The sequence below is a fragment of the Engystomops pustulosus genome, chromosome 1, assembly GCF_040894005.1.
Source record: "Engystomops pustulosus chromosome 1, aEngPut4.maternal, whole genome shotgun sequence".
Classification (NCBI taxonomy): Eukaryota; Metazoa; Chordata; class Amphibia; order Anura; family Leptodactylidae; genus Engystomops; species Engystomops pustulosus.
The window spans coordinates 68,806,763-68,830,217 of NC_092411.1; the positions used below are offsets into that span (position 1 = coordinate 68,806,763).

Consider the following 23,455-nt stretch of genomic DNA (forward strand, 5'->3'; position numbering starts at 1 on the left):
CAGGAGTTTGCCTGGACTGTGATTCGCAGACCAACCCTGGCTGCGTGAAACAGCCCTTAGTCAAATTAGACTAGGACTGCTCTTCAACTTTGGACACACCTTATACACCAAAATTTGCAGGATAATGCTAACTATATGAGGTTTCGATTTTTTCCAACCATTGTGTCACGATCACAGTAACTTTTGAGGACCTCAGGCACTTTCCTTAGGTTGCAGTGAAGTCTCCAGAATGAACTTTGGATGATTCTCCATTGATGAGTCCTAGAGAAAGTGTACATGAGATATTATTATTCACATGGCGTCAATACTAAAACATTTTAAATGTAATTTATTTACTTTTGTTCTTGTTTTTTTGTTGAATGTTGATAGGAGGATGTCAAAAATGAAGAGACTTTACAAAAAGAAGAATTGGGTGAAAATCCAGCACAGGAATTTAGTGAGGTTTCTGACAAAAACCTTACAGAGAGTCACTCATCAAGCAATAGAAATAATTGTATCTCGATATATGATGAAGTAAATAACAAGGAAGATGATGAAGAAAATGCAGTCATAGAAGCCCCCACTACTGAAGACTCACTGGTCTACACCGCTAGTCCCAGGACTGTGTTTGAGGAAGAAAACTCAATTTTGACAGATAAACCTCTCGTGAGTGAAAATAATGGTATTGCGTTTATGTCCTTAACCTATAGGGCAGGGGTGTACAGCAATTTGTCTTCTAAGGGATGTCAGTGGGGAAGCATTAGTAACCACCACCCTAAAAGCACTAGATACAACATAAGATCTTCAGAAGTATTAAATAAATACTGCAGTGTAGCACAAACAATGGAAATTCTAAACAATACAGGCACCCAGGCCAGACATTGGCTGATAACGCAGACCCAAGGCCAGATTTTAGCTGATAATGTAGACCCCAGATCAGACATTAGCTGTTAATGCAGACCCAAGGCCAGGCATTAGCTCATAATGTAGACCCCAGATCGGAAATTTTTCTGATAATGCAGAAACCAGGCCAGGCATTGGCTGTTAATCCAGACAATAGCTGATAATGTATACTCCAGATTAGACATTGGCTGACCAAACATTAGCTGGTATTGTAGACCCCAAATCAGACATTAGCCTGATGCTTGTACGAGAGGTTAGCTGTTGTATACAACATTTCCTCTTTTAGCACTGCTAGAAAGCTAGCATTGAGAACAGGCCATATCTTGTGCTCCCCTGTTCTCTGAGGCTACATTTTTAACAGAGGGGGCTTTGGCTACAGCATATTCTATTTGATATAAATCCAAATGTATGTGTATGTAATACTAATGACTACTATGTTTTGTTTTATGTAGAATTTAGCTTGGTCTTTTGGCATGAATAGCAATATTCCAATTTATAATCTTCATGATGAAGAGCATCAGGTGGCCGTGTATGTGTGCGCTCATACAGCTGTCATCCATGATTTCACTCTGAACCGCCAGCGCCATCTTCAGGTGAGAGACCAACACTTTACACATAACTTTATACTCTGCTGCTTACCAAAGAAACTTAATATGAATATTATATTTTTTATATCTTAAAATGATATATGTATATTTTTTTCTACTTTTTTTGCTTAATATTCATATTAAATATATAATGTCATAGACAGTGATTTAGCTTTGATTCTACATTTAAATTTTGTTATCCTAGATTTTTCCATGTGTTTGGATTATCATAGATTTTTCCATGTGTTTGGATTATCGAAAAGAATAATTTATTTGCATTAAAATTAGAACAGCAATGTTATGTTTTTTTTATAACATTTTGTTTTGTTCCCAAAGTAATAGGGCATTTATCTCTAATAATCAACTCATGTTCCACGTGTCTGCTCCTTGCTTTTTGCCATATGCTCTAACAATTATACCATATGCTCCATGCCTGCTGTGCGGACTAAGGTTTTGGTATAAAATATTCAGTTTGTAAACTCTGTTATGGAAATGAGTGTTACTGTGAAACCAGAACATCTGATATTTTCATATCATCCAAATATGGACGCCACGTCTGATTATAAATATTTTATTGCTGCCGAGATTTTGTTTTTGAACACCAGCTGCAAGCAAATGGGTTGACCCTTTGTAACATGGTGGAATGTGTGTTACATCATTAAACTATGGCTTGTTGGCTGTTTTGATATATGTTTCCAAACAAATTGAGGGAAATTTATTGATATGTCTACGACATAATTCTGTCATAGTCTGCACATATCTATAAAAGGTTTTAAACTGGTTCTGCTACAACTAGCTCGACAAAAGGGTGTGGTGTGTGAAAAGGAGCGTGGCCTCCCACCAAAAAGGTCTGTACGCCAGAAATACTGCTGACTCATCAGAATTATGGGCGGCACGGTGGCGGAGTGAGTAGCACTTCTGCCTTGCAGCACTGGGGTCCTGGGTTCGAATCCCACTCAGGTCAACATCTGCAAAGAGTTTGTATGTTCTCTCCGTGTTTGCGTGGGTTTCCTCCGGGTACTCCGGTTTCCTCCCACACTCCAAAACATACTGTTAGGCTGTTTAGATTGTGAGCCCCATGGGGACAGGGACCAATTTGACATGCTTGTGCAGCGCTGCGTAATCTGTGTGCGCTATATAAATAAAGAATTATTAATTGTGCCCTAATTTTCTCTAGTAAAGTAAGCCAACTAATAAGAGGTGCAGAGTATGACTAGACAGTCTTATGCTGCACCAGATTTATCACCAAGCACTAGACACGTCTATGAATCTGGTGCGGAATAAGACTGTCTAGTCGTACTCTGCACCGTCTAACCTTTCCATAAATCTGCCCCATTGAGTTTTTATTGGAATTGTGTTGGCTTCATTATATTATTTCATAACAAAGGTGTTACTTGGGTATTATGATGGTCACTTTTCTGTATAATATATCAATAGTGGTGACTGCATCCTTTTATCTTTTTTGTAAGACTTTGGTGCATACATTTTGAATAGCTTTCTTTACTCTACACTTAAGACTATACATATACTGAAGTTACCTGTGCATCCTATTTTAGTTTCAGACTTTGTAAGGTCTCCAGATACACATACACATACCCCAGACATACACACTCACTCTATTTTATAAGTATTTTTAATGCTTGTAAAAAATTATCATGCATTGTGTTGATAATGTTTTGTGGGATTTACTTTGACAAGAAAAGATTGCAAAGTGACTGGAGATGGAACATCTTTTATATTTCCAATGACTATGATGTTTTTGTGATTCGATAAATATCCTACAGGCCCCAAACAAGAAATAACTTACCTAGGGAGTCAGAAAGGAAGGCATTACCATGTTCCAAAGTGCAGATGTCCCTCAATTGCGGTAATAGATCACCCTGGTGCCATCAACTTCAAATGTAGTGTGATCAACTGCTGTGAGAATATATATTATGTATATATATCCATCATAAAAATAAAACATGATAAACCAGGGACACTTACTCATAGATCCTGGCACTGTGACTGTGATAATCTTCTTGTATTTCTTATCCGCGCCTTCCTTCCTTCTAAAATCACCTTTTAATATTATGCTAATGATCCTGAAGGACTCCTGTGGTTGTTACTAGAGCCCTTCCATCTTACAGCTTTGCTGGCTGTTACACTTTCTCCCTATCTTCTCTCTAATCAATTCCACCCTCCCTTTGCCTACTGTAATTCCTCAGCAGAGAAAGTTTGAGCACACAGTGGGTGGAAGTGCTCCTGCACAGTCTAACAGCCTGTGAATCTGCAGCAAAGAGAGCCTCTGGTAACCCATCTTCCCTCCCCAACCCCTACAGGCTCATTAGCATAATTTTAAAATTTGATTGTTGAATAAAGGAGTCAGTGTATAGCAAATATAAGAAGATTACCACAGTCACAGTGGCTGGATCTAGGAGTAAGTGCTCCTGGTTTATCATGCTTCATTTTTATAGATTTAAATGTCGGCGGCATTTAACAGGTTCACATCAGCAATCTGTGCCAGCAATGATGTTTTGGGTAGTAGATTGCTGCACAATCCCTTGGGCCCTCTTCCAACATCCTTAATGGCACTGTGACATTGTTAAAGTGTGGAACTTACTCCAAAGTTCCCAGTTTCAGATGAAACATATATAAAGGGAAGGCATGCCCTCATCTTTTGTGTTAGCCTTTTCTGGTTTTGAACACAGTTTAACTGATGTATAATTGACCCTTTCTGTGTTTATCACCAGGGTCACTGTAGCTGCATTTCCTGTATGTGTGTTAGTGAGGACAGACGATGGATTGCTACAGGGGACCAAGGACCTGAAAGTCTCATCATTGTATGGGATGCATTTTCAGGGTAAGTGAACAGGTTTCCTCTTTGTGCAAAGTTCCCTGTAAAATGGAATAAAATTGTAAAGTAATTTTACTTTCTCATAATAAAGTAATGCATAGTATATTTCCATACCATATTCATTATTTTTATTTTTTAGATTAATAAAAGATTTACAGAATAGTATTCTAATAGTAATTTTGTAATAATACCTTAACTTATATAACAGTACAGGATGTTTTCTTGCTGTCTTTCAAATTAAATCTGCATTTATTATTTAAGACATATAATAATAAAACCTATCGAATTCTTAAACAAGATAAATGTAATATAAAACATATTTGCTTCTTTATTTACTTTCTTTAAGTAGAGTTATAGTTAAAGAGTTGAAAAGAAATCTACCTTCAAAATCAGTCATAATAAACCAGGGAGACTGAGGCTGATTTTACATTCTACTACTGATTTTTTTTTACTACTAAGTGAAGAATGGAGGATTAACTGAGGTTTAACAAAAAATAATTAAAAATGCCCTTGACATCAATGTAAATTTGATGTCATCCGTTATGTTCTGTTTATGCAGGGATCCGTTATCCATGCGTTTTTTAGACGGCAAAAATGATGGAGGCTGCAGTACTTTACCCCATTCGAACAAAACCGCATGGATAACGGATCCATACCAAACTGACCATAACGGATGACATAAAATTATGTTTTTAAAATACGTTAAACCTCCATTTTTTACTCTCTTTTAACGGAGGGAAGGATAGGTGATAGGAAGGAGTGTGAATTTAACCTTGCTCAAAGATCCAGGCACTGTGATTGTGGAAATCTTCTTATATTTATTATCGATGGCTTTATTTTAAAATGATGTAAATGGGCCCAAAGGGCTCTGGGGGGCATTACCAGAGCCCTTCCATGCTGTAGCTTCACAAGCTATTGCAGTGTCTACACAATGCCCCCCCCCTACCCCCTGAACTTACCCCTCCTTCTGCCTGCCGCAATCTGACATAGGGGGAGGGGAAAGTGCTCCACAGTGTAGCATATTAAGCTACAGCAGGGAGGGACTCTTGTATCCCCCCCCCCCTAGAGCCCTTCTGGCTCATTAGAATACTTTTGAAAGTTAGAAATGAGGAGACCACAGATAGCAAGTATAATGAGATTATTACAGTCACAGTGCCTGGAACTATAAGTAAGTGCCCCTAGTTTATCATGCTTGATTTTGATGGTAGATTTCCTTTAAAGTACTGTAAATAAAAACATATAATTCATAAGAATATATAAGTTATCACCATAGTTGTAAAATATTTAGTATAGTAACCTGAGTTGGCAGCATAAATATAGTCTATAAAGCAGCTCAGCAACAAATTATATACAGTAATACTGACTGATAAACACGTTTTGCATTTTTGCTTCCTGGACATTAATCATTTCCCATATGGATTCATACAACTGAATGCATTTGCTTTTGTAACCATCTTCATATTATCTTTATTTTCTATTTCTTATTGTTACCCAAAAAGACAGTGTGAAGAGTGGATTCACAAAAGTGGTTAACAATCTGGTTAAGAATAAGAAAATTCCTTATTTTAAGTTATTACCACATTTTTCACAAGTACAGTTAGTGACAGGTTCCCATAGAGCTCTATAAAAAGCCACCCTTCTTTTAGGTAAAATTGTTTCCCTCACATCCCCATAAAATCAACTTTTCGTTGTTCTACCAGGCATCAAAGAGGTGATGCCAACCCCTCCTATCTACTCCTCCCCATGCCATATGCCCCCTACCATTCAGCACATCATGCCATGTGACCAGAGTGATGTCATCTAAAATTCTTTACTCAATAAAATTGAGTCTACCCTATGTATATATCTGATCACATTAAATCACAAAATACCTCTATGGACTTTCACACAGCCATTGTGGAGATATATGTCCCTATTGGCAGCTATGGTCGCGGCGGCGTCGAGCACACGTGTGGTATCGTACAGTACCATGCACAGGAAAAAGAGCAGGCTGCATCTTTTCCCGTGTTTACGGCTGTGCCACGCAATATGCCTCTGCTGTGTGTGTAAAAGGAGCCTAAAGCAAATGTTACTGGGTACAGGACCTTAGATGACATCATCCTGGTCACATGACATGAAGTGCTCAATAATGTAGCCGAGCTCTCTCTCAACGTTCCAGCAAGGCACTGTGTAAAACATTTTTTACCCCTAATAATAAGTAAACAGAGCTGTATTTGCCTGTAGTTGAATATTGGCAGACGGTCTCCAGACTATTAGTTCCATACAGCAGCATATCCTAGCAGTGAGACCTGTCAATCACAAACAAGGAGAAAGGGGAATGTAAGTAAAACTTAATATGCAGGACCCCATTAATATAATTGGATTCACCTCAGGTGAGTTACATATAAGCTGTCAAACTGATTTTTTTTAACATTGCAGCCATTGCAAGGAACTATTTGGGGATATGGGCAATGTTTTTTAATCATAGTTTTTTATGAAATAATTAATTTGCATGGGTTATTTTAAATGGAAGTTTCCCTTAAAGGGCCCTACAAGTTTCATAGGCCAGTATTCTGGATAGTGTTTTATAATTGATAACTAAAACCCAGAGTGGATCCTACATAGAAAAAGTATAATGGAAATATTTCCACCTCTCTCATGCTCTGGACCCAATCCTGGTTTTTGATTCGCAAATACTGATGGAAATTAATGACCCGGATAATCTAAAAATAGACTAATGAAGAGGAAGTAATTAATTACAGTATTGATAGTACAGGCAGTCCCCGGGTTACATACAAGATAGGGTCCATAGGTTTGTTCTGAAAACGGAATTTGTATGTAAGTCGAAACTGTATATTTTATTATTGTAGATCCAGGCAATTTTTTTTTCTTTGCCCCAGTGACAATCGGAGTTTCAAATTTTTTTTGCTGTAGTGGGACAAAGGATTTATCAATATAGCTTCATTATAGACACTTTGCAGCTGATTATTGCAGTCTGGGGCTATAGTAAAGCATCCAAGGAGCTTCACCAGAAGTCACAGTGGGCAGAGGGGTCCGTCTTTAACTAGGGGTCATCTGTAAGTCGGGTGTTCTTAAGTAGGGGACCGCCTGTATTGTGATAAAATGTATAAAAAGAATCAGGACTACAGTGGTGGGTCACTATTTTAAAAGTTGTTGCTTAATTTTCTATTAAGGCACAAGTGTTATAGTTGTTCTCACCCAAAGAAAATTAGTGAAACAGTGTTCCTATCAGTAATAGATCAGGCCAGTTATTCTTGTACACTTCTCCCTGTACACATTTCAGTATGTTGTATAATTGATAAGCGTTTCCATTTCAGAATTCCTGTTCACACCATATTTCAAAGTCATCCTCATGGGGGAGTTATCGCCATAGCTATGTCACACAATGCCAAGTACTTAGCAACTGTTGGAGGGGGTACAGTTCAGGTAACTATTCATTGTTTTAGAGGTCTATTTGTATAGTACTTTATGTATACATGTCTTAGCTGATCTTGTTTTTCACTTTTAGAAAGTTTGTATTTGGGACTGGACAACAGGCTCTGAAATACCCATTTGCACTGCGGAGCTGAATGCAGAGTTTGGTCTTCAGGTAAGATCTATACTTTATTTCACAGTTTTTAATTTTTTTAAATGTACTTGGAGGCGTAGACTTTACTGCAATTAGAGTCACCATTGATAAGGGAGACAGTGTGCATCAGGAATACAAAGTAAACAAATAATATTAACCTCTTTTTTAGATAAAAAATTTTAAACGGTAATATTTACAATCTAATAACATTCTTCTCTATCTTCAGAAATACATTATATTTAATCCCAAAGATGAGACACAACTCATCACCAATAGTGAAATACAAGCCATATTTTATTCCTGGGTAAGTCAACTTTCAATTGATAAGTGCTTAGCTATGACAATATTCTTTCATCAATGAGCATAATTTTTATCATATTTACCTCTCAGTTATGGTCAGTTAAAAATGTTTAAAATGTTTGCTCTAACACATGGATGTTGCAGTACAGAGATAATGGACACAGTGGTGTAACAGAGATAGTTCACACCACTATATCACAGTATTGACATAATAAAAACAGTGCTATCACAGTACTAGGATAATATATACATTGATGTCACAGTACAAGGGTAATAAACCCAGTGATGTCACAGTACAGGAATAATACACACAGAGATATCACAGGTTTGGGGTTTCATACACAGTCATTTCACTACAAGGATAATATACCCAGTGAGGTCACATTATGCAGTTTATAAACACAGTGATGTCAGAGTACAGGTTATGTAACAGTGGTGTCACAGTACAATCTACTCAGCAATGGCACACGCTAATAACAATCTCACGAGGTCACAGGGAAAATATACAACATGTCAAAGCACAAAAATAATGCAAAATAAATAAACAAAGTCATGCTGGATTAAAGGAAATAATTGATGCCCACAGCTCCATAGTAAAACTTAGAAGAGCTCATTTTGCATGCCAGCATCCACTGTCATAACTAACTACTACCCATGAGTTGAATTGTTCGATGGGCCTCATAGACGCTGCTGTGCCAGCTTCCCTTTTCATTATGCCCATACATAATCTTACTGCAATATTATAGGGGATCAGGGCCGGCGCTATGGGTAGGCAAAGTGGGCAATTGCCCAGGGCCCCATGAAAGTGGAGAATCTCTTCTTTCAAATGAATCTTGCATTTTGTTTCTAGGTGCCATGGATCCAGAGATATTCCGGTTTAAAGTGAGAATATCAGGTGCCACTTTTATATATAAAAATCACTCCCGACTGTAGTTTAACAGTTAATATCTCTGTTTTCCTGACACCTAGAAACACAAATTTAGATTTATATAAAAGAGGAGACTCTCCTCTGTCTTAGTGATGATCTATGTGTCACAGAGCCAGAGATACAGCCCTCTGAAATGTAAACCCCCCTTAAAGGACACCTGTCATCAGGTCTCTGCCACTAGTCCTGTCACTACTACCTGTTGGAGCAGCTTACATAGATCCATCCCAGCCTTTATCTAGTTATTTCATACATTATTCATTGCAAAATCATCTTTTCTTTATTATGTAAATGAGGCTGGTCACATGGTCAGAGGCTGTGATGTTAGCCCTCTCCTCCCCCTGCTCATGTCTGTGTGTAATGTATAGTAAAGTATTGCTAGTGTGTGTGCTGCATCTGCTGACATGCTGCATCCTCCTAATATACAGAGACACAGACATCAGCTACACAAGTACCTGACATGTCCTGCTGTAACATGGCTGCAGCCTGGAGCTGTTGTATCTCTCCTAAACACACACACATGTACACACAGGCTGCAGGGGGCACCAGCACCAGGAAACACATCATTATAGAGCCTCACATCATTATACAGCCTCAAATCATTATACAGGCTGTCAGTCAAGCACTGGGGGTGTGGCTGTGCCTCCCACTCATGAATAAGCTGGACAGCTTGAATATGCTAATGACTCATTGGACGTTTCACAGGTCATTTGCATACAGCTTTAGGACCTCATTGCTTAGGTGTACAGGCATGTAGAGGGACAATGAAGGGATAGAGGCAATGCTCTCTAATGGCAGTTTATGAAAATATATTTAGATTAGGGGGTTATTTTGCCTGACGGGTTCTCTTTAAGATTCTTAGGCTGCAGGGAGAATTTGCTGGACACAGGAGCTGCTGCACCTCACAGATAATGGAAATATTTACTTTATATGTTACTACATTTTTATAAAGAATAATATCAACTAATATTCATGTTTTTAACCCTCTCCATTCCAAAACTATCTAAGAACACACTTTCTCTCTTATTGCCTTTTATTTTGTGATTGTTTTTTTAGCGAAAATTGACACAATTGATCCGATGAACATTCGATCCTATTCGCCTAATGTGGCTACATATTAACACTGCAACCCAGAACATGTCCATAAAGTTATATGTAACACTAAAAAAACACACATGTTCCGGAATAAAGTTTTTATTTCACACCATCCTTCATTATTTATTGTGCAGCTAATACATTGGCACACATCTAAAAGTGACTTTTGTTATCTCATTAGCTTGGTTTATGGATATATAATTATTTATTTGGGTTACCATTGTGTATGGGAGCGTATAATGATAGTGAGCATCTGTGTGATGCTCAGTGCAATTTTCTGCAAAAATTGTTTCGTGTCCCTCATGGATTTAACGTTCTCTTTGCTTTGATTAACCAGCGCTGCACTGTGCTTGCCAGATAAGTCACTAACCCCATGGGGCTCACAATCTAATCAACCTACCAGTATGGTTTTGGAGTGTGGGAGGAAACCGGAGGACCCAGAGGAAACCCACGCAAACACTGAGAGAACATACATACTCTTTGCAGATGTTTGCCAGCGATGCAAGCCTGTAGTGCTAACCACAGAGCCACCGTGCTGCCCATCAATCTCCCTATCATCTATCTATCTCCTATAAAATTCTCCCATATTACAGTTTGTTTTACCATACTAAAGGGAGCCCCTTACTGACTGTGATTTGTCATAAAACAGTTTTATTTTGGGGCCCCACTTTTAGTTTTGTCCAGGGCCCCACTTTGTCTAGAACCGGCCCTGCAGGGGATGTTAGATTAAAGGACATCTACCATCAGGTTACCTGACGGTAGATGCTTACTACTCACCTCCCTGTCCCGTCCCCATTGCCAGTAAATCATCGTTTTATATATTTTAGAAATACCAGATTCATAGAAATAAAGCTTTTTAAACAATACAAATGATGGTAGATGTCCTTTAAACCTTGACTCCCAGGGAGCTCATAGCATAACAGTAAACTGTAAAATGTACCTAGACCTGTGTATCTTTTCAGGCATAATTATAAAGGATGTTCTAACTTGATCAACTTGATTATCATGACTACTTGCTCTGAACCAGCCAAAGGGGAACTGATGGACATATCAAAGTGGAAGTTGATAACAAATTAGATTTTAGCTTTTATTTTCATGTAGTACACAGAGACACCACATTGGCTTGGATGAGCTAATAAACTTTTGAATTGAAGAGGTAGAAAATTGAATTGGTGCATATGTGGTATGTGGTTCTGCATTTTATACTTGGTGACTGGTCCTATTTTATTTAAAAAAACAAAGAACATTGTATCCATCTCCTTTTAATTCTTTTTTTTACAGGAGAACAGTGATCTGCAATATGTTGCACCTTCATTAAATGATAAGGTCAGTTCATTTTCTTGGAAGATTTTATGGTTTATATAGATGCCTGAAAATAGTGACCAGTTACCATGGACACAAACAGTGTCGGACTGGCCCACCAGAGTACCAGAGGATCCTCCGGTGGGCCCTGGCTCAGCCCAATACTAAACCCCAGAGGTCCATCAGAAAACAACACAATTTGAAGGCGGCTAGAGTATATTTCCTGGGGGATAATGAAAAGTGGGCCCCCGGATTGATTTTCTCTGGTGGGCCTTAGGAAACCCAGTCCGACGCTGGACACAAAGACCAGTCAATATGCAAGTGATATAGTGTGTAGTTTTACAGGGGGGTCAAATTGGTTACTATCAGGTCATTAATACAATGGCCCCTTTTTGTGTTGGGTACAATATCTTGTCCTGAAGCCCTAAAAAAAGACAATTGTGTCATAATGTGATTAAGGGTGTAATGACATGGCTTACTAGCTAAGCCTTCTTCATAGAGGGCAATGCTGTTAAATGCAGTGATTGGCACTAGCACAAATTGCAGCAACCTGTTAGATGCTGTATTCAAACCTGACCATGACACAACACCAAAATAGCGGCATAGACCTCATGTGGCATCGTTAGAGGCAGGGATCAGTTGTCGTGACTGCCTGGAGCCTCTCAGAAGCAGGGTGTAGTAGGGAGCCAGTTGTTGTAAATAAACTGCTTTATGGTAGTTTTACAGTGTATCGTATGAGCAATCAGAACACTAGGGTTTAAACATATTATGGGGCCTGAAAAAAGTGAAAATCTAAAGTTGAAAAAAAAATTTAATCAAATTATACATAAGTTGCGGGTGTCAGAAACTTTATTTTTTTCTTTTTTTTGGCATTAAGGAGTTAAAGGGAACCTGTCATCAGAAGACCCTTTTTCTGGCTCCCCCAGGTCCCAATGGAGAAAAGTGTACATATTGCTAAAGAGTTTTTATAGCAAAATTGGCTTTTGCCGAAAAAAAGCATAGAGGAAAGTTTACCTTTCTGTATGCGGAGCTTTGTTCCTAGTCCCCTGGGGGTGGCCAGTGAGGAGTGTTTCCCCCATACTCATGCATTGATTTTAAATGAAAAAAAACTCCCATGTCCCCCATATTTACTCTCGTCATCACTTAACCCCTCAGGACGTCATACATGTCTGTCTAAATCTTCACTGGACACTCCCAGGGGACTAGTGACACAGCTCTGCATACAAAAAGGTAAACTTTAAAAATCAGTTTTATTATGAAAACAATTTGGCAATGTGCAAACTATTCTCTATGGGGACATGGAGGATCCAGAAAATGGGCTCCTGATGACAGTTCCCTTTAAGACATAACCGATGCCCTCTTGCTAGGGAATGGTAGAGATTACGCCATACTGCATTTATTTTGCATTTCTCCTCTCTGCAGTCAAAGACACGGGGCACACTCACAAAGTGGAAGAGAATTTGTTCTAAATCATCATTAAATTCAGCTTGGACGTTATATCAAAAAACACTAACCAGCGCTTATAGGGGGAAATTTATGAAGCTGTCTTAAAGTCAAAATATTCTTAGTTGCCCATGGCAACCAATTACAGCTCAGCTTTCTTTTTACCAGTGCTCATGAATATTTTAAAGGATGGCTGTGAATGGTTGCCATGGGCAACTAAGAATATTATGACTTTCAGACAGCTTGATAAATCTGCACCATAGTATTAAAACTTCTAGGGTGATTTAGAAACACATCATTTGGACTCTCGTAGTCCCTGTCTATGTTTCTCGTGTGTCTGGGGAGAGATAATGAAGATTAAAAGACAGAGAAATTGGGAAATTAGAATTTTTCTATTTTAAAATATTTTGCAAAGTTTTTCTATTTGAATGCAGAAATGTTTATAAAATGACCATTTTAAATAAAATTATGTTTTTGTAAATGGCTTGTTCTAAAACAGGAAAATGACAATCAGACAAAAGGCAAATTGGTAACGTTTGTACATTAACTCGCCCATGCCGTCCCACATGGTCATTTAGTCTCTCTAATTTTGGTCTTACAGTCAATTTCACACTAGAATTTAGAAAGAAGTTCAAATGCTTCTATTTTTGCTCTGTAATTCCCTTTTATTGTATATTTTATATTGCTGTGACTGATTCTACATTATTATAATCCACTTCAGGTTTAGTAGCCCACAGTTCAGTGTATCCCTACCATGCATTTAACCTGAAATTAAATGTTCTACTATGTTCTCTCACACTGTCAACATTGTCTAACTATTTTAATACATTTTTTGCAGACGTTTAACAAAACCGTGGGGGCTTTTAGCCAATCAGTTTTTGATTTCAGTAATGTAAGATCTTTGACAGCTACATCCGCAGGGAAACTGGTTGTCTGGGAGACCACCAATCCCCCATTGATCAGAACAAAGTCTTCCATAAAGCCACGTAATAAAAAAGCTTTAAAGTTGATGCATCTGCAGAAAGATGCTATTACTGTGCTCACTACCCATGACAGGTAATGAATTAATTTACAAACACACTTTAGTAACTGCCTACATTCTGTAACCTAAACAGGCGCCATGCTGTTCAGCTTATGCAGAGGATTTTTTTTTATATTTTAATAAAAAATGCTATGTTTAAAGAAGCATTCAGTTTAATTATTTCTCTCTATCTGAAAATTCTGGAATCCTTCTATGCAGATGAGCTATGTGATCTCACATTGACCCCCTGGGAACTACTTGTCCTTCTCCAGGGGTCAGCATCATAGACACCAGAGCTTCCTGTATTATGAAACTGGGACTGTACTGTAGTTATGGGTCTGACTTCTTTCTTACAGCTACAATCATAAAACCTCTGTGACTACAAACTTATGAATTGCCCTCCCAGCAATCAATCATGGTACTGGCTCTAGATGCCCATTTAATGCTGTGCTGAGGCATTGTGAGATTGATAGCAAATCACAGACGAAAGTGACAGCAGATTGTGATAAAAATATTAATCAATATGTAGTTGGGTTGGACAACTGTCAGATTGTGTATTACATTAAAAGTTGTAACTTCTGGGTTTCTTCATATCTTTCTCCAGGTATTACGTTACTGGCGATACTCGAGGACATGTGAAATTCTATGATCAACAACTGCAGTTAGTAAATTGGTACAGCCATCTTAATCTGACACCTATTTATTCGATGTCATTCTCAAAATGTCCCCCTGTAGCAGCAAATGAGAGGACAAAATACCCTGAAGACTGTTCTATCGCAGGGGACCAGTTTGCTATCAGGTGACTCCTCATTCAGCAGACTTACTATATATACTTTCTATAAAATATGTATTGCATGTGGATTGTTTTAATTCAATGTCCAGATGAATCAGTCCTATTGTTTTCTCACTGTTTTAGCTTAAATTCTCTATAAGGCCTCATAAATCTTATGATGATAAAGCTAGCTCCTATCACTCAATTTTAGCAATTTGTCTGTGTGGTGCTACATGGTGCCTTCTTATAATATTTCTGTAGAATGGTCTTGACAATGGTCTATAAAACACACCACACTTTGTTAAATTAAATTGCCCAACACAAAAAAACCTTCTAATCATAATCCTTCAAAGATCTTCAATTATATTCTACTGATGAGGAAAGTTTGGCAACAAGATGTAGGTCACTATTCAGAACGTCCTTGAGACGTTCTTAAGGACGTTCTGAATAGTGACCTACATCTTGTTGCCAAACTTTCCTCATCGGTAGAATATAATTGAAGATCTTTGAAGGAATTTTGAACAACAGCCGTATTGGAATCATTGGGAGCTCCGGTCAGGGTTTTTTATACTCCTTTTTTTTATTGTTTAAAGTGGGACTTGTTGGATCGGTCTTGGACTGTGGTGTTAGCTCCTGTGGTATGGAAGTGTGCTGCACTGTGTTTTTATAATTTTTAATCATAATCCTGTGTCAAGTTCTGCCCCTGTTTACACAACCTCAGGTTCTCTAATGACTAATAAAATCCACAAAGTGAGCTCAAAAAAATCACACCAAGACAAAGTATGGTATAATATCTCAATCTTTGTGGAGAATCAATGCCATGAAGGCTGGGCAGATGTGAAATGCTTTATTTTCGTCACAAAGGATTATACAGAACTTTCAGTGGGGCAGGACCTGGGCTTGGTTAGTTATAGATAAGAAGTAATGTCCATAGTTCATTTAGTAAATTATAACATCGCATCACAGAAACAAAGGCTCTGTTTTCCTTGGAGTGGGTAGTATAGCAAATCAGCCAAAGCCCACTTTCTTTCACTGCACAGCAGAGTGTTATCACACTGTTATGAATCTTCATCCACAGTTGAGCGTCCTCTTAGTTTCAGCATTTAGCAAGCATATAAAAATAAAAGCATTTTCATTAAACATATAACAATACTTCACTCCTGCAGACTTCTACAAAGCCATAATATGGCAGTGTGCATTAGGACAACTTAGGGTTACTCAATATATCTGTAGCACCTGATAAGCCTGACACTTCTCTTGGTTTTGAAAGCATGAAGAAATACAACACATTTACCTATCTTGTCACATTAAAGGAACCAACATTTTACCAACACAGTAAAGCATGGATAAACCAGCTGCACTTACCCATAGATCCACACATCTTGACTGTGGTAATCCTCTTATATTTGTTATCATTGTCCTTCTTAATTCTAAAATCAACTTTTAAAATTATGCTAATGAGGCAGAAGGATTCTTGGGGTCGTACTTTCCCCCTCCCTCTGCGTCCTGTAATCTCACACAGTGGGAGGGGGAAGTGTTCCTGCATAGTGTAACAACCTGTGAAGCTACACCTCTGGTAACACCCATGGACCCCATTAGTATAATTTTATATGTTGATAAGTATAGAGGCCATGGATAACAAATATAAGAAGATTTCTACAGTCACTTTGGCTGGATCTATGAGTAAGTGTGCCTGGTTTATCCTGCTTGATTTTGAAGGTACATTTCTTTTAAACTGACAAATGTTGCTGATGACCAGTGTTATGTTGTGTGAAAATAAAAAAAAATATTCTAACTCTGTTTTTTTGTCTCAGTAATTTCATTATATCCACATCAGATGGGATGGTTCTGCATGTCTTCACTGATGGTACAGTGCTGAAGAAGGTTTTGCAGGAGCCCACTGAAGCTGTCCATGCCCTTGCTTGTCACCCAAGCAAGAACCAGATTGCTGTTGGAAGTTATAATGGAATATTAAAGGTGTGGGATTACAGAGATAGAAAAAGCTTCATCAGCAGGATCTTTGGAAAGGACAAATCCTTACACTGCCTTGCTTATGACCCCAAAGGTGAATTTAACATAACGTCAAGTACAGTGAATATCTAAATGTTTATAGTGTTGTGATCATTCATTTGTTACATTTATATACAATGGATGAAAAAGGCACACATATAAAAGTATTATATTAGTAAAGAATTATATACCAATTAACGCCACAGTTATGCCATCAACATGCTGATGGTGAGTTCAGCCGGTGTTATGAAAAGTGAAGCATCCTGTCTTTTACCTTATCAGACAGTGATTCGTGTTCATTCCAGTCCATGGCTGAAGATGGAGGATCATGTGATCTCTAACTGTTCATGGGCAATTTGCCCTGCCCTGCCTTATTCATGAGTGTAAGATGAAGATCTTGGAAGGGCGATTGCTCATTGACGGTTACAGATTGTGACCTGAAGTCCTCTCCATAGCAGCCCCAGCTGCAAAGAAGAGAGGCAGATATTTTATATAGTTTCATATAGGAAATATAATGGGGCACATTTACTAAGAATGGTTCAAGCTGCACTAAGTGTGGCTTGCCTGTGTATAATGCAGGGTGCACCAAATTCATGATTTCTGGTGCCAGTTCTTCAAGAATCTGGCGCTACCTGAACTGCTCCGACAGAGTGCACCATTTTTTTTCTGGTCTATCTTTAACATGGGGCATGCAACACATTTCTGTGCATCGGAACACCCCCTAATCTGTGTCACCTGGTGGAGCTGCGCCACAAAACGGTCGCAAGCGACACATTTGTGGTGCGGACACTTCTTAAATACCTGTGCAAGCAATTTGCACTAGAAAGAACATGCAAAGTCCACCAGAAAACTGCCGCAAAGCTGTAAATGTTCCCCGTCATAGCAGCCATAGAACTGTAGGATGTTTTGGAAATGTTGTGCATGATGTGATTTTATTGTATGTCAGATCTGTCACTAAATCTGCAGTAGGATTTAATAGAGTTGTCTGACCCAAAACAAGCTGGATATTGTAGAAACTCAAATAAACTCTTCTTCCATATGTCTTCAGCATCCCATAATCAGTGACCTTGATTGTGATCTCTAAACACACACCACATCACTGCTAATACCTGTTATAAATTAGTTAGGTTTATTTTTGAGTGTCCACTTTATCCTGTCTCTACTCTTTTTATGTACTCAAACCAACCCCTTTAATATCTTTTTTGTTCCAAATAGCATTTCATGATTTTTGTTGTTATTCCTATATTTTCAATGGGAAAATTATTGATTGTATTCTTGAATTTTAGGTTTCTTTTTGGCAGCTGGATTTACAGATGGTAGTGTACATATTTTGGATGCTGTGACCTTAGAAGATGAAATCAAAGAACCTTTCAAGTATGCAAAAGGATCGATAACCCATGTCACTTTTTCACATGATACCCATTTCCTGGCTACAGCAGTAAGTATCCGAGTAATTGTATCGATTATTTTTAAACACTTGTGAAAATATTTGATATAAAGGCAGTCCCCGGTTACATACATGATAGGTTCTGTAGGTTTGTTCTTAAGTTGAATTTGTATGTAAGTCGGAACTGTATAATTTATAATTGTAACCCCAGCCAAAACTTTTTTGGTCTCTATGACTATTGGATTTTAAAAATGTTGGATTCTCATAAGAACCAGGATTAACAATAAAGATTAATTGCAGACACCTTTGATAACTATTATAGCTGTTATTTGTAGCCTGAGGCTAAAGTACAGGAAATTACCAACATCTAGAGGGCCGTTTCTAATTAGGAATCGTCTGTAAGTTGGGTGTTCTTTAAGCATGGGACCACTTGTACATATAGGCCTTGTCCTATTGGATGGTATCCTCTATTGGTGCTTCCCACCTGTCACAAAAAACAGGATTTGCCTAGTTGGCAGGGGATACTCTTTTCTTTCCTTTAACTCTTTCATGACTCCCCACCGTATATATACGTCAAACGGTCATGAAGGGGTGTATGGAGAGGGCTAACAGATCAAGCCCATACACAGCGGGTGTCAGCTGTATTACACAGCCAGGGCCACCATTAGGAATTTTGGGACCCCTGACTGGCAAATGTTGTGGGCCCCCCCCCACCCAGAGCACACAGTGGGAGGGGAAGTGCTCCTTGAACACTAAGACAGCCTGTGAATCTGCAATACAGAGGGGCTCCAGATAACACTTTTGTAATTATGCTCCTGACCTTTTGGCTCCTTAGCATAATTACAAAAGTTGATTTTAGAAGGAAGGAGGCAATGGATAAGAAATAAGAAAATTACCACTGTCTTGGTGACTGGATCTATGAGTAGTTATCTCTGGTTTATTCATTAAAGGAAAGAAAAGAGCATCCCCTGCCACCTAGTCTTGGAATATTCACTTTCCCACATCGGACACCCAGTCCACTTGTTGCCAGTCTCCATCAGAATGCTACAAATGACCTTATGATGGCATTACCCCCACAGTGAAAATGCCTATCAAGGCTTCCTTGAACCTATCAGTTCCCTGGCTGTCGCCTTCTACAGGTTAGCACCCTCTGTAGTTACATATGTCTCACATAGCTAAGGCCGGCCATTGATGCATACACTAAAGTTTAAAATTTGTATGAGATGTCTTAATTTAAAAAGAATCATTGTAAACTATATATACTGTATGTAGTCACAACAATGGTGTGGTCAGCAATGACATACTATAGAAAAATACTTATAATGTACTAAAAAAATGTATAGACAAATTCTCCAAATCCCAAATTAATTTTATTTAAAGGTATATTTTCATCACAAGAATAGGGGCCATCTGTGTCATGTGTCTCAACACATTTTTTTGTATTCCTATGTCACCTGCGCTGGTATTGTGACTTTTAAAGTGGTACTCCATTTAAGAAGGCTAAATAAAAAGTTCCATAGCCAATGAGCATATCATAGAGTATCACTCTGCTTAGACCCCTAGCAATAAGCCGTTATGTGTGGGAAGCCTGGCACTATAACATTTACTCGCAGCATCCTCAAGAAACCAAACAATACACATTTATATTTGATATCAATGGGTTATGTAGGACGTTTAGAGACACAGTCTATGTAGTCCCTCTCCATGACCACAATATGACAACCCTGAACAGAGTATTTTGTTAACATGTCATTTCCATTATGATTATCAAAATGGAATAATACCTTTAAACCCATACACTGCAGTATAGCAGGGCTGCCAGGTAATACCCATCACTACAGGAGCAGGAAAGCTTCTATAAAATATATGGAAATAAAGTACATTTAAGTTGTAATACATTATCTTGTAGGATCAAGAATTTACAGTGACATTATTTCAGCAAATCAAACAAAGTGGTGGAAGTGCATCCTGGGAATACTTTGCCAGATATCGCAGCCATTATAAACCTATACAGAGTTTAGTGTTCGGCATACATCTGGATAGCAGTGAACCAAGACTACTCTCTCTTGGCATGGATCGGATGTTGGTTAGTATAAATGGTCGCTCTGTGTGTATATATATAGATTAAGATAATTTATCTTTGTAGTGGCATATGCTGATTTGCCCAATTTTCTTTGACTATTCGATACCCTCTGCATTTTTTAACTGATATGCACCTTATTTATTATTAAATCCAGAAGTTTAAAGGGAAGCTGTCAGCAGAAATTGACCTAATAAGCTACTACCAGTATGTTGCCAAGCAGTTGAACACCTTCCAGATCGTGTTTCTTTCATGGCCCAGTGTGGTGACATCATCCAGAAAATCTACTTTAAAGTGAAATGTAAACTGGTTGTATAAAGTCAAGGAGGCAGACTTTTAACTCTGAAGTCAAGCTCTCTCTTTCTTAATAAGCCTCCTTTACTGTAATTGATGGTCTTGCATCCAGAGACATCACTAACCAGATCTCCTCAAGTCCGATGCATGATGTCAATCACAGATGAGGAGGCATTTAGAGCTCCCACCTTGACTTCAGTGTTGAACTATCTGCTTCCTTGACTTTATGCAACCAATTTACATCTCACTCCAGAGTTAATTTTCTGGAAGAGGCCGCCACACTGGACCATGAAAGAAACAAAAACTAGAAGCTGTTACGCTGTTTGACGATATACTGATAGTGGTTTAATATGCCAAATACTGATGACAGGTTCTCTTTAAGTCTGTTTTATGATGTGCTACAAAGAGTTGCAAAACTTTGGTACAAAACGACTGAAGTCCCTTCTGGTAAAGGAATCAGCTGCACTAATATGACTTGATATGCCAGATTTAACAAGCAGTCTAAGCTACTTTATTTAATCTGACATACCTAAAACCGTCTAAAAACTAGTGCACAAATACTGCCTAATAGAATTCCCTCTATACGTCTAATGTATCTGTCTGCATCTGCTCTATTTTCCCTGTAGGTGGAATATGACCTTACAAAAAGCAGCAAAGACCATCTTATAATTCAGAGCAGTGACCGAGTAGACCAGAGTGCTCTTCCTCAGTGTTTATTATGGTATCCTTCTTTAACTAAAGAAAGCTTTATTCTTGTAGCCAATGACGAATACAAAATGAAACTTTACAACACAACTACTAAAATGTGCAGGTAAGCAGAAATAAATGAATTTAATTTTGTTCTAAAATGAACTTTTTTCTCCTTGTGTACAATGATGGATCAAAAACTATGACCTTGTGAAATTGGTGCAACCAGTTACAGTAGGTGTGAGTCACTGTCCATATGTTCCATGTAGTGGGGTTCTTTAAAGGGATTGTACAATGAATTAAAGCTGATAAAAGTTTGATGTCCAGCCAATCAGGAGTTTAAGTTGAGAGGAGCTACTGACCCGGCATACTCCCATATTCACCAAAGAATCACAAAGTCAAACAGATGTCAGTGCTCTCCTCCCTGTGGCAGTGTCTAAAATGAGGAATCTCACCACCTGTCGTTTGTGACTTCCTGACACAGGGATAGTGGTGTGCCACGGACAAGGAGGTGAGGCAGTGATCAAACCTAGATCCAGTGGAGGAAGATGGAGGTTGATGCAAGGCACCTAGGGGATTGTCAGGATCAGTGGATCCTCTGGACCACCGCGGGAGATGGAACTAGCCGACACCTGGGACCGGAATCCAAGTGGCAACTGGTTTTCACCAGAGCCCGCCGCAAAGCGGGTTGGACTTGCTGTGGCAGGATACCACCAGGTCGTTCCCAGACGCGACCAGCCCGCGGTGGCAGCCGAGGTCGAGGTACCTTAGCAGAAGACAGTCTCGTAGTCAGGTCCAGGCACAGTGTCAGGGTAGGCGGCAGAGATGCGAGGTCAAGTCCAGATCCGGGGTCAGCAACGGGAGGTCCAGGCAGGTGGGAACGGGAACACAGGCACACGGAACACAGCAACACAGAGGAACTCGGGTAACAAGGCTACACAGGACTCGGGAGCGGAGACACACAGGAACGCAGAAATACACAGGACGCAGATAATCACCAGGAAGCTTTCTCTTAGGCTGTGAGGCACAAAGATCTGGCAGGGAACACAGGAAGAGGCAGGATTCTTAAAGGTGAGGTGTTCAGCCATTGCACCAATTAGCGGTGCGCAGGCCCTTTAAATTTTTGCCAGGAGTCGCACGCGGCTCCTGGAAAAAATTTAAAGGGCCAGCGCACCGGGGAAGAGCAGGAGCCGGGAGAGGTAAGTGAGACCGGGCAGCAGCGGGGGCACACGGAGGAGTACGGATGGAGCACCCGTGACAGGGATCTTCTATTTCCAACCTGCGAGAAGGTGGTGGGATTCCTCATTTTAGACAATGCCACAGGAAGTAGAGCACTGACACCTGTTTGACTTAAAATGTAACCGTCATTTCAAAAAACTTTCAATATGTTGTAGGGCAGGTAATTTAAGCCCTTTTGCAATTGGATTAGTTGCTCCTTCCTCTTATATTCTGCAGACTTCCACTAGATGTCAGCAATCTCACATATGTCTGTTACTATAGACATTCCGTCTTCATAAAGAAGCTGAGACTACGGAGGGAGAGACATGCCCCCGTCTATCTCCCTGCACACAGCTGATTACCTCATGTCTGCAGCAGTCATGTCCTGACAGGAACACTGACTAATGTAATAACCAAACACCTACACTTATCTTTCCCTCAGCTTTCCCTACGCCTGTATACTGTATAAACAAATAATCCACACAGACAGAAACTGCACCCCCTCCTCCCCTCATCACCTCACACAAGAAAGTGGCAGGAGAGAAGAGACTCCAAGCTGTGCCCTCATGTGCTGTGCTGAAGTTTTATTTAGATAGGTAGGTAGATAGATAGATAGATAGATAGATAGATAGATAGATAGATAGATAGGATAGATACTGTAGCTATATAGATGATAGATAGATAGATAGATAGAGTTGGATGGATGGATAGATAGATAGATACTGTAGCTATATAGATAGTTAGATTTGGATGGATGGATAGATAGATAGATAGATAGATAGATAGATAGATAGATAGCAAGATACATAGATAGATAGATAGGAGATAGATAGATAGATAGATAGATAGGAGAGATGGATGGATAGATAGGATATAGATAGATAGATATACACATAAATAGATGATAGATACATATAAGATAGCTCTGGTGTCATTGGTCAGCAGCAGGCGCTTGTGATGAGGTGACAAGAGGCAGGTCCCGCTCCTTCATCTTGCTGTTTGTAGTTTGAGAGCTGGAAACCATGGTTTCTATGGGCCAAAAAAGATA

General features: G+C 39.0%; 1 protein-coding gene across 4 annotated transcripts in view; it reads left to right on the plus strand.

Annotated features, from left to right (window-relative positions):
- Positions 1-23,455, plus strand: part of CFAP251 (cilia and flagella associated protein 251) — a 43,138-nt gene that overhangs the window by 2,887 nt on the left and 16,796 nt on the right. For 3 of the 4 annotated variants that reach the window (XM_072143670.1, XM_072143680.1, XM_072143690.1), the window contains exons 3-15: positions 370-645; positions 1,335-1,475; positions 4,202-4,311; positions 7,623-7,731; positions 7,814-7,894; positions 8,100-8,177; positions 11,475-11,519; positions 13,777-13,994; positions 14,564-14,758; positions 16,546-16,796; positions 18,028-18,179; positions 20,038-20,214; positions 21,129-21,313. In XM_072143670.1, coding sequence (XP_071999771.1) covers positions 370-645; positions 1,335-1,475; positions 4,202-4,311; positions 7,623-7,731; positions 7,814-7,894; positions 8,100-8,177; positions 11,475-11,519; positions 13,777-13,994; positions 14,564-14,758; positions 16,546-16,796; positions 18,028-18,179; positions 20,038-20,214; positions 21,129-21,313 — 2,018 coding nt within the window. The remainder of the gene's footprint in view (positions 1-369; positions 646-1,334; positions 1,476-4,201; positions 4,312-7,622; positions 7,732-7,813; positions 7,895-8,099; positions 8,178-11,474; positions 11,520-13,776; positions 13,995-14,563; positions 14,759-16,545; positions 16,797-18,027; positions 18,180-20,037; positions 20,215-21,128; positions 21,314-23,455) is intronic. The other variant, XM_072143698.1, reaches the window with a different exon arrangement.